Source organism: Micromys minutus (genome assembly GCF_963924665.1).
Source record: "Micromys minutus genome assembly, chromosome: 2".
Classification (NCBI taxonomy): Eukaryota; Metazoa; Chordata; class Mammalia; order Rodentia; family Muridae; genus Micromys; species Micromys minutus.
Genome location: NC_137971.1, coordinates 84,910,484 through 84,922,655, shown reverse-complemented (window position 1 = coordinate 84,922,655; position 12,172 = coordinate 84,910,484). Strand labels below are relative to the sequence as shown.

The 12,172-nt window shown below is 46.2% G+C and overlaps 1 protein-coding gene across 1 annotated transcript in view; it reads right to left on the bottom strand.

The window, feature by feature from the left end:
* The window catches only part of GALNT18 (polypeptide N-acetylgalactosaminyltransferase 18), a 302,943-nt gene that overhangs the window by 45,556 nt on the left and 245,215 nt on the right, over nucleotides 1-12,172 (bottom strand). The window contains exon 7 of the mRNA XM_080911329.1: nucleotides 3,294-3,479. Coding sequence (XP_080767455.1) covers nucleotides 3,294-3,479 — 186 coding nt within the window. The remainder of the gene's footprint in view (nucleotides 1-3,293; nucleotides 3,480-12,172) is intronic.

The following is a 12,172-nucleotide window of genomic DNA, read 5'->3' as shown; positions in this document are numbered from 1 at the left end:
GACAGCAGCAGGAGGGATCCAGCTGGCTGTTGGAGAAGTCAGTTGACAAGCAAGACTCGAGATTATAATTAGGAAATCATCAGCATGTGTGTGAGATAGACATCCAAGAGCAGAGGCTGTTAGTGAGAGGGGCTGTATGATGAGAGGCTGATGAAGGGCACATTTCTGGGCAGCATTTAAGCAACAGTAGAGGGGGATAAACCCCTTAGGTATAAAGAAGTAGCATCCTGAGAGAAAGCGGCCTTCCAAGAGTACAGACCCACAGAGCTTAGGAACCATGGAATCTCAAAGAAATGAGATTTCTGTAGGTTACAAAAAGATTTCTTAGATTTACTGTGTGTGTGTGTGTGTGTTTCTGTGTGGGAGTATGCAAGTGTTTGTGTGTGTGTGCTCGAGCATATGTCTGTGTGTGAGTGTGTGTTTGTATGTATGCACCTACATGTATGTGGGCATATAGAGTCCAGAAGAGGGTGTCGAATCTCTTAGAGCAGGTGTTACAGGTGTTGGATGGGATATCTAACTTGCAACACGGATGTTCACTCATGGGAATAATGTCTCTCCAGCCCCAGGTGCAGGAGTTTTAAATGTCCAGAACATTATGTACTCAAAAGGCAACTGACACCGTTGCCAAAGGCAGACTTGATATTGGGATGTGATGATGGGAGAGTGGTAGAAACTGAGGAAACCCTGTATACTGGCTGATTGTGTGTCAACTTGACACAAGCTGGAGTTATCACAGAGAAAAGAGCCTCAGTTGAGGAAATGCCTCCTTGAGATCCAGCTCTAAGGCATTTTTTCAACTAGTGATGTGGGTAGGGGCAGTCATTGTGGGTGGCGCCATTCCTGGGCTGGTAGACCTGAGTTCTATAAGAAAGCAGGCTGAGCAAGCCAAGAGAAGCAAGCCAGTAAGTAACATCCTTCCATGGCCTCTGCATCAGCTTCTGCTTCCTGGCCTGCTTGAGTTCCAGTCCTCACTTCCTCTGGTAATAAACAGCAATGTGGAAAGTGTAAGCTGAATAAACCCTTTGCTCCCCAACTTGCTTCTTGGTCATGATGTTTTGTGTAGGAATAGAAACCTGACTAAGACACCCTGACCCTGCAAAAGCTCAAGAATCTTAAAGAAGGGAAATTGGAAGTTGGAGGTGCCAGGGGATGTGGGAAGAGGGTCTGTGTGTCTGTGCACACAAACATGTTGGGGGAAAGGATGAGAGAAGAAATGGTTTGTGTGTGCAAAAGTGGACATCTAAGGGCAACTTAGAATGTCATTCACTAGATACCATCTACCTTTTGTGAGACACTTTTCACTGGCCTGAAATTCAATACATAAGCTAGGCTGACTGGTCAGCAAGCCCTGGTGAGTTTCAGTCTCTTCCCCAGCACTAGGAAGATTACAAACGTGTGCCACCATACTCAGCTTTCCTTAGTATGCTCTGGGAATAGAATTTAGGTCCTTGAGGTTTTGGGGAATGTGAGTTACTGACTGAGCCATCTTTCCAGCTCAACAGAAACACATCGACTTTTTTTTTCTCTATCTAAAATTTGCTTGGACACTTCCATATCTAACCTATTTTTCCCCTTCTTCCTTCAATCGCTTGGTGCTTGGTACTTGGTGCTTAGTGCTTGGTGCAAGCCCCTTAGAGTGGCCACAGGCAGATATTTATTTCATGGAGTTTTGCTTGTGGAATCATCCACTATTCACTGGGTTTGGCTGGAATAGGGAAGACTGGCAGCTTGAGGTCGAGGAGCAGAGAGAATGGGGCAGACATTAGTGGGATACTGATCCCACACAGAGCTATGTTGTTCACTGGTAAGATCCCGGAGGGGTAACATTTTCAGCATTCAGGAACACCCAGAGTGGGAATCAGCATCCTAAGTGGAATACTGTAATGCTCACAGCATCAGCTGAATCCAGAAATATGGGAGTTTCCCTAGAAACCTCTTCTTGCCAGGGATTCAACTGGAGGTTTTGCTGAATTACACTGAGGGTCTTGGCTCTTTCCCTGTGGTGGTGGACCACTACAGTTGGTACATGCATGCCTAGCATGCATGAAGACCCATCAAGGAAGAGAGCTTGCCTAAAGCGGCCACTTGAGGCTCAGCCTACTTTTTAAAATAATTCAGCCAGAGTAACATGCAGTTGGTGGGAAGCTCATGGTACAGTGCTTTCCTGTGGAAACTTTAGCCAGAGATAAATCATTTCACTGTTAGAGAGGACTAGAGGCTTTCTGAAGATCAGCCAAAGGATGGGAGTGATCCTGGCTTGGGAGGAATGATGGAGGCCATGCAGTCAACAGGCTTGTCACACAGAAGGTGACAGGAACAATGAGCCCAGGCAGACAAGCGGGTAAGCAGGTTTGGAGTGCAGTGTGACAGCTGGCATATGTTGGGTTCTCCCAACTCAGCATTTGAGAGTCATTTCCATATGACAAACAGCAAGGCGAACAAAGCCTGGAACGAAATATGACTTCTCCTCTGACATGTCTTCACGTAAGTGACTAGAGGGATAGAAGACAGTGACAGGCAAAGATGGGGCTCTGTGAAGATCAGAAGGTCACAATCCTTTTACCAGCTGAGTATTCCTGCTGGAACGTATCTTATTTACATCCACATCACTCAAGAAATCCCACACATGTATGGATTTTCCTTATTCTAGCTCAGTGGAGTGGCTTGAAGCCAGTCTATATAGAAATTAAAGTGTTCTTGAGAATTCACTCTCATTACTGTTGTATTTATATATTCTTCCTCCTGAACCACAAGACACCGGAGAAGCTGAGACAAGGAAGGAAATTTAGAGCCATCTGATCTACCTTTATTTATGTTTTTTAGGTAAGATCTCATGTGGCCCAGGCTACCTTCAAACCATTATGTAGCCAAGGATGATCTTGACTTTATGATTTTCTTGTCTCTACCTCCCAAGAGCTGGTATCACAGGCCTGAGCTACCACCATACCTGTTTTTATGCAGTGCTGGGAGTTGAACCCAGGGCTTTATGCAAATCCTGGGCCAGCTTTGTAACAACTTGAGCCACATCCTATTTTCTGGTTTTTATTTAAAATGAGGCCCCTAATGTTCTGAGAGAACACACCCTCTTCCAAGCACACGGCTGGGTGTACATAAGAAATGTCTCAGAAACTTTTGCCAGCTTCTTCCTGTATGTAGTAAGGATAGGCCTTACAGCCTAATATGGCCAATGAGGCACTGAATGTCCCTGGGAAGAATAACTGAGTCTAGTGTTATGTTTCAATTTTTTTTTCTCACCAAACTTGAAATCTTGCCCCATCCAGGCTCCCTACCTCTTGTGGTATGTTCCATGCCATGTAGACATGACTTTTGAACTCATCCATCCAGACTTCAGCTACCCTGAGGGCATTTCTTCGGACGTGGGCAGTGAGGTCCTCTGTGTAGGGCTTGTGGGCTCGCTCGATGTGGGCAATCCGAGAGCAGGGCAGGACCTCCACACTGCCACCACACTGCCATACCTGTAAAGGCAAAGAAAGGATGTACCCTTCAGCTCCTCTGTAAGGCAGGCTACAGGCCACCCCAAAATATGAACAGAGAAACCCAGCTCTCCCCACACTCTGCCATGAGGAATCAAGCTGGATCTCATCCCCTCCCCCTCCTGCAGTAGGGATATTAAGTAATTAATTCACAGCTTGGCTTTTATTGCCATGAGTTTACTTGAAAAACAATTAATGTGCCTTTTCCTTCCATGTTCTGTCTTCTCCTTATCCTCGGGTTAGCAATACTCATCTCCCCAACGATGGGCTCTATGCCACTACATAACAGAAAAGACCAGTGGGACTCTAAGCTCAGAAGTCCTTCTTCAAATGGACCTTCAATGATCTTGACAAAGGTCAATGACAGCTAGTGTTAAAGAGCTCAGTGGAGCTTCTGTCCCCTCCTCTTCCATGGACTTCTGAGGGGAATCACTCTAGACCTTTGGTGACAGTGGGGGCTATTTGCCGAGTATTGTCATTTGGAAGTATAGTGGAGAACCTTCATGTGTTTGACACTTGCCCACTAACACCAATAACTCCAGGTAAAGGATATGACAAAAATGGGCTTTATTTAATTGGCTGTGTTGGTTAGGAAGGCAAGACCTCTTTTCCCACTGACCGCTATCATATTAAAGGGTCCCTGTAGCCATGTCGACTGGAAGGGACTTCGCTGATCTGTTCCTTAGTAAACTATTTAGGGTCAATAGAAAGGAGACAAGAATTCTGAGCACCAGCCTAGGATGTGAATGGGGCGGGGCTGGGGAGCAAACAGTTAAACACAGTACTGTTGACTAAAGGTTGGCAACCGGATTGTATTGGTCCAGCTCCTGGTTCTGCTTCATGCTGGCTGTGTGGCTCTGAGCAGTCACCCTGACTCATCCGTGTCTCCATCTCCATGGCCACAGGGGCGATGATAATAGCACCAGTCTCACGAGGTCCGAGAGAGGACAAAATTGATGGCACACTGCACCTGGTATGTTACAAGTCCTGATCAAGCCTGTCCGTGACCATGCAAATTGTAATATTCTGAGGAGAATCTTCAGAATAACCTGGGAAGCTACTGCTATTATCTCCAACTCCACATGGCCCGTACGGATGACAGATAAATCTGCCTGACTCCCAAAGAGGCTGAAGGCAGAGCTATTGCTCCTCAGGGGTGACCATGTTTGAAGAACAGTTAGCGAGTGACTGTGGGGGCCAGGAGAAGGAACATGGCAGGCTCTGGGCTGTGCCCCTTTCCAAACTTCCCCGTACTGGGACTTGCCCATCCTAGAGATAATGCACATTCCAGGGCACTTTGCCCCAGTCACTTGTGAATCCCGTGACAGCATTACTGACAACACAAAGTGGCAGGTGATTTTTCTTCCTGTGGCTGAAACGAGGCTACTACTTGACTTATTTCAACCACGCACAGCAGGGTGTTACTCACAGCAGTGCTCTTAATGAGTCCTGCCTCTCAGAGCCAGCTTTCCATTTCACCTTGAGATTGCGCATGCCTGCCTCCATCACCAGGGTAACGTTGGTGGTACCACACACCCTATCTCCCACCTTGAAAGATGCTCCCAACACAGTAGACACACAGAGCACACAGAATACTTCTTCATCCAGCATTCAGTTCTTTATCAGCTAGGACTTTAGCACACGTGATGTGTTTTCCCACCCACCCGGTTACCCAACCTCAGTGACCAGGTATCCGTTCAAAGTTACTTCCCTATTTCCTGCTTTGTGGTCCTCCCTCTCCCCCCACCCCCACCAACTGCTTACTTAATCATCTCTTTTCTTTCAAAATGTTCCTTATTCTGATTAGATTTCCCTCTGTCATGTACTAAGTGGTTCTCAGGGTAACTATGGAAAGGCAGGACACTGGCCATCTGGGAGTCAAATGTCACATTTAGTAGCACGCAGCTTTGTTGTCAGGGAGAATGGGATTCAGAATTTGACCTCTGATAGCAGGTGCTGCATACCTTGGCAGGTTGCATCTGCCCCTGAACTCCCTTTCCACCTAGTGGAAGGGAGTGATGCAGCATGGGATGGTATTCAGCCGCATGCCTGCCCTGCTATGAATACTACATAGATGGAGACAGGAAATGAGGGATTCAGGTACAAGGGCAGAGCATCTCAGCCAATTTCCACCCTGTTGAGGGACCACAGGCATGGTGCCTTTGGACTAAACTCTGATTTAATATAGTCATGTGATAGATCGTGAGTCCCATAGTCTGTGCCTTTGATTTGTAACAATTATTAAAATTGCTGTTATATGACTTGTTCTGCGCACTCATTTTGGAGGAATGAATTGCATGCAGAGGACAGGTTACTACCCCAGCAGAGAAGGGTCTAAAGGTCATTCCTCAGAGACTGGGAGCCCTTGGTAACTCGGGCAACCTGCAGTCTCTTCCCTTCTGTGGAGTCTGTGGAGGAACAGCGCTCCCCTTGGATGTGCCCCGTGAGCTCTTGGCAGCATCTGGTCCTTGGAGTAGAAAGTGTGGATTTGGCTTCTATACACATTAATTTTGGACCCTACCAATGACACTGAAGACAACTGGAAAAGGCTTGTGCTTATCTATTTCTATGTGACAAATGGCTCTGCTGACCGAAGAGATCCTCTGAAGTCTTATCCATAGATGACCTCAGAGCTCCTCTCTGGGATGCTTGACCCGGTTGGGAAAATAAACGACTAGTATTTGAGTTACATTAAAGGTGATGTCAGGAAGCTTCTCCTGGGGGAAGGGGCTATAGAAGATGAGGAAAGAAAAGAGAGCTGGTCTCAAGCACAGGAAATCCCCAATGCAAGCCAGTTGGAGGGTCTGGTTCATAGCTACAGAGGTAGAGAATGCTAAGAGGAGAGGAGGAGAAAGTTGGATACTAAAGAAGTAGTTGAGAAATGAAGACCAAGAGGTCACAGGCAACAGGGAAGCAAGATTCACATCTTACAGGAAGAGGGTATAAGTCTACATATACTAGAGACACCAGGCAGTATGGCAACCCATGCCAAATGCTGGGCCCTGTCTCCTTTGATGGCTAGTGAAATAAAAGGTCCTAGACCACAGCAAGCCCCCTCCAGCTTCTGCCTTCACACCTGCTAAGCCATCTCCCTAGAACAATTGTTACAAACTCAACAATTTCTTTGACCTATCATTAAGTTAGACCCTCTTGGAGCACCCTCAGCATCCACACTCCTTAATAAAACATTTGTATTTTATTTTCGTACGTGTTCTTTAAATATCTGTTTTCCAGAATTGGACTGTAACCTTCACAGTCTGTGTGCTGTCCACTGAATATACTGTGCCTGCCCCACGATATATATTCATTAACTGTTAAGTGGAAGAGTGAATTTGAGGGTCCTGGGCTTTCTCTGACTAGAGAGACACAGTTTTTTTTAAACTAACTCAGCTGGATGCCCTAATAAAGCCCATAAACATAAAATGTGGCCAGATTTTACTGAACACAGTGACTCTCTTTAAACCCAGGCATTTTTTTTCAGTAAACTGCTGACATTAAAGTGCAAATTACTGCTACCAAAGAGACTCACTTTGCCTGCAGAGCTTAAATTAACGTTGTAAAGACCAAGAAGTCATCAAATGTGTGGACAGCAACACACAGGTTTCTCTTGTAGAACCGGGTACTCACAACAGAGTCACCCCAATATCACAGGTGCTCGGATACACCCCCAGAGGAGCTGTAGGCCTGTTCCCCAGAGGTGACCAAGAGTCTACAGCAGAGGGTGTGTGATCGCTTCACAGGGCAAAGTCAAGACCCCCCCTACTACTAGCCCTTCCTGAAAAGCACTGACCCTGTTTCCATCTCTGAAAAGGTCTCACACATCAGTGCAGGGCTGTACAGCGCTGGTTTCAAGGGAGTGGTGGAGGAGGACACGGATTATGACGGCCATCAACAAGTCACTGAGTTGTACTGGTCTATGGGTGCCAGTGGCCTTTTCCCCTGGGGGGGTTTAAATGAGATTCAGTATGAATGTTGCTCACAAGCACACAGCCCTGCTGAGGGGTCTCGGGAAGTGAAGTCTTTCTGTTTCTCTTTCCAAGACAAAAGTCACTGCGACGAGCCATGGTCAGGTCTGTCTCTGTCACTTCTGCAATCACTCCCTGTCTTAATCCTTATTTTCAATAAGCTCTCAAATGGGGTTGAGAAACCCTGATGCCTTAGATGTCTTCTATTTTTACATTGAGAGTTTGAGTTTCATGGTTCATACCTCAAATGATGACCAGGGCTTGAGACACAATGGACAGAGCCATAGCCTGAGTCACAGTTGGGAGACACTGAGGCAGAAAAATAATTTCATCTACTTCTATGTTCCATTCATTTGCATTAATGTGATTCTGTGTATATTTGTGTGTGTGTGTTTGTCTGTGTGTGTGTATGTGTGTTTATGTCTCTGTGAGTGTGTATGTGTTTGTCTGTGTGTATGTATGTCTGTGTGTATGTATGTGTTTGTGTGTGTATATGTGTGTGTATGTGTGTAGGTGCATAGGATCTGTTTTGTTTGTGTGAGTGTGTACATGTATGCATGTGCATGTATGCATATATATATATATACATAGACATACACATCTCTGTGTGTCTGTGTATGTAGGTGTGTGTATATATGCACATGAGTTTCTACACATGTACAGGTGCATGCATGTATGTGTGTCTATCTGTGTTTATATGTATACATGCATGTGTGTATATAACTGCATGCAAATGTCAGAATCAACCAAGGTATTGTTTCTCAAGCATTGTTCACCTTGTTTTATGATATACAGTCTATCACTGGGACTCTGGGATCACTGATTAGCCTAAGCTGGCTGGCCAGGGAGCCCCCAGGGATCCGTCAATCTCCATTTTTCTAGTGCTGGAATTATAAGACATACCACCACACCTACCCCCTCCCTCCCTCCCTTACATCCACCACACCTATGCCCTCCCTCCCTCCCTTACATCCACCACACCTATGCCCTCCCTCCCTCCCTTACATCCACCACACCTACCCCTCCTTCCCTTACATCCACCACACCTACCCCCTCCCTCCCTCCCTTACATCCACCACACCTATGCCCTCCCTCCCTTACATCCACCACACCTATGCCCTCCCTCCCTTATATCCACCACACCTACCCCTCCCTCCCTTACATTCACCACACCTATCCCCTCCCTTCCCTCTCCCTTTTTCCCTCTCTCCCTCACCCTCCCTCTCTCTTCCTCCCTCTCTCCTTCCTTCCCTCCCTTCCTTCATTTTAAGCCAGGATTAAGGAGACTAAACTTAGGTCCTCATGTAAGCACCTTGCTGACTGAGCTTGTCTTAGGCCAGTCCTACTCGGGATTCTGAGGCTTTTACTAAAGGGGGGGAAACGTATTGGTTGTATTAACCACGGATTAGGTAGATTGGTGGGCAGTGACACCCTCAGCCTTGCACTTCATAGCCATGTCCCCTTCAGCTGTGTCTCCTTGTGACACTAATGAGTTCTTGTTTCTTGGCACATGGTTGCCCCAGTTCTCTCATCCCATAAAGCTCTCTTTCCCACTCTCCATTCATCCAAAGCCAGCCTGGTTCCATTCCTCCAAACTCTTCGAACATGTGATTAACATCACTCATGTGCTCCTGATTTCTTGCCTTCTGTGGCTAATTATCGTTTTTGTGTGTAGCTGTCTCGCCTAGTTTGGCCATGAAGAGCCGAGATAAGAGAGGGAAGCAAAAACTGGGTGGGATGGGAAGAGGGCAGTGAAATGAAGGAGCTGAGGCTTACCCCGGAAGAGGGCTGTGGAGGACAAGAAGCTCATTTGCACACTGGCTTAAGGGTCAGACAAATAGGCAAGCAGCAATGTGGACAAGACGGCCCCTCACACACGGTTCTCACGCCTACTGTGTCTTTTAACTTCCTACCATGGGCATCTCACTCACCTTATCCAGCCACAGCCTTGTGCAGGAAAATAGGAGGAACTGGGGGTTACATCTGAGCAAGACTAAGGGTCAGCAAGCCATCATCAGCAGAGCATGAGGCAGAGGAGGAATCTGGATGGATGTAGCATAAGTGCAGAAGTACAAAAGGCTGCAACGTTTGAAAATCCTTTGTTTCTAGACAAAACTCATACTCCTTAACCAGATTCCCAGGATCTCAGTTCCCTGCAACATTACTTACTCTCTGAAGCCACTTACACTGGTTCCACTCCATTCCCGAGTTAGACCATGTTCACAGACCTTTGTCCTCACCTTTACTGGAGCTACTACTTCCCCACGAGTATTTAACACACCTCTGTAGTTCTCATCTGCCTTCCCTGGACACGCTAATTTTGGTTAAATGACTTTTCCATGAATATTGCTTGTACTTCCTCTTAGGTAGGAGGTGTGATAACTCTGAACTGAGAGAGAGAGAGAGAGAGAGAGAGAGAGAGAGAGAGAGAGAGAGAGAGAGAGAGAGACTGAGACAGAGAAGAGAGACAGACAGAGACACAGAGACAGACACACATACACACAGAGCCTATGTACAGTTTAAACATACACTATATAAATGTTGGCATACCTCCCCTTTTTAGAAACAGTGCCTTCTTTTGCAATCTCTTAGAAAATTACCTGAGGGTAACCCATTATCCTGAAGTTGGGTAATCATTTCCTTACCATCACCCGCCCCCACGCAGTGCTGTCTCTGAACACTGTATAAACAGAGCCACCACGTATGCCTCTTGCTTGTTTCATTTATTGTCCTCACCCCGGCATTCCATTCCATAAATACACACTGGTCTACTTATGCATTCTCCCCCTGATGGTTGGCAGGCTCGTTTCCAGTGTTATGAATAGTTCCTGGGAACACTCTCGTACACATCTCCTGGGGCCCAAGAGTGGGTACCACTCTATGCATTTTTGTCTTGGGTCCAAGTTAGATGCACAGTCAACTTCCCCATGGAGGAAAGGGGCTGCTTCAAATAGTGTCTCTCCAGTGGCTCCCTCCCACCAGCAAAATGAGACTCATGTTGCATCACATCTGTGACAACTCTTTCATTTAACATTTATATTATCTTATTTTTAAGTGTGTGTGTGTGCGCACACACACACACTCATGCACGTGTGAGTGAGTATAAGTGCCTAGCCTACGAAGGTAATAAGAGAACATTGGATTATAGGTGGCAGGTGGTTGTCTACCTTACATGGGTGCTAGGAAACAGAAGCAAACTTCCAGTCTTCTGCAAGAGCATTTAATGCACTTAACTATTGAGCTTTCTACCCAGAAGTGTCATCAATGTTGACATTAGTGACATGGTATGAAATTCTCTCCACAGTTTTCACTTGGAGCTGCACCTGATCATTAGTGAGACAGTAGGTTTTGTTTGTTTAGTTTCCTTTTCCTGTTACCAACCTGCAATGGCAAACAGTAGGAGAAATGTCACCTCTGCCTTACTGTAAGGCCTGTTCAGGTCCAGGCATGTGTGAGACAATATTTGATGTTTGAATGAAGGATCAAAGTTAGGCTTGTTCTGACTTCCTCTGTGAGCTTCAGTGGCATGCCTCTAGGTCCCTGGGAGTAGCCATGTAGTTTAAAGTTGAGTAACAGTTGAAAGGTCTGGCCATGCTTACCCTTCTATCAGACCTTACAGAAGAACACTCCTTGGGGACCCACTTTCTCAAGCTTGCTTCTAGCAATAAATAGTCCTAAAGATTTGCCTGTTACTTGGAAACACAATGCAACTTCTTGGATGGTGTCCTGGAAGGATTTGAACATTTGAATCAGTCCCAGGAGACACTCAAGCACTTTCCCATCACAAAGGTCTCTTTCTGAACCACTGTAAAGCAGTACAGTTCACTAGGTCCAACCTCAAGGAGAGATGAGATAGACTGAAAAGTCTGAGAGCCATTTTGCAGGGGTTTGGGCTGTGTAGAAACAGCTTCTGCCCACTTGCAGGAAAACCCAGGGGCCAGTTTGGGATACCAGAAGAGGCACAACTTCATCAAACTGGCCAATAATGTTCAGAGGACCCCACTATCCTGGGAGCCCAGTGCTCTGACCAATCGTACTAGGCTGTAGAGGCTTCATGAATATAAGACTTCTGTGCTCCTAAATGTGCTTTCAGTGATTTCAAGGCTGCAACCACAAGTCTCCTATCTGAAAGGAAGACAACAGTCCTGGGTACATGGGGTGGGGCATTCTCAAGGATGTGACAGAGGCATCTGTTGCTCTTTGGAGGGACTGTGAGCAGCTCAGATCAACAATTTGAGAAAAGATACGCCCATTTCTGCTTTTTGGGAAAGGCAGGAGAATACCAATGACTGTCTTCACTGTGTAATCTTATATCAGCCAACCTATCCACCATACATTTAAGTTATAGTGACCTTAAAGTTCAAAGACAGTGAACTCCCAAATGAAGCAACCAGAATCCCTAAGTTACTCCCTGAAGAAAGGATCCCCATTGAGTCTCTCATTCCCCCAGGGAGCTGTGCTGTGAGCAGACAGTGAGCTTCTCATGGCATCTCTGAGGTTGGGCTCTGATGTTGGAATTTCACCTATATAGAGAGAGGGATGCATGGTCCCATGGCATCAATAGATCTAAACACATTCTGGTTTTGTAGAAGAAAGCCCCTTGGAAACGAATAGACATCCCTACTCCTAGAGATGAGCCCACTCAGAGGCAGTCCCCAGCAGAGGTCAAGGGCACAGGTAGTAGTGATAAGATCTAGTATCTAAGGCTCG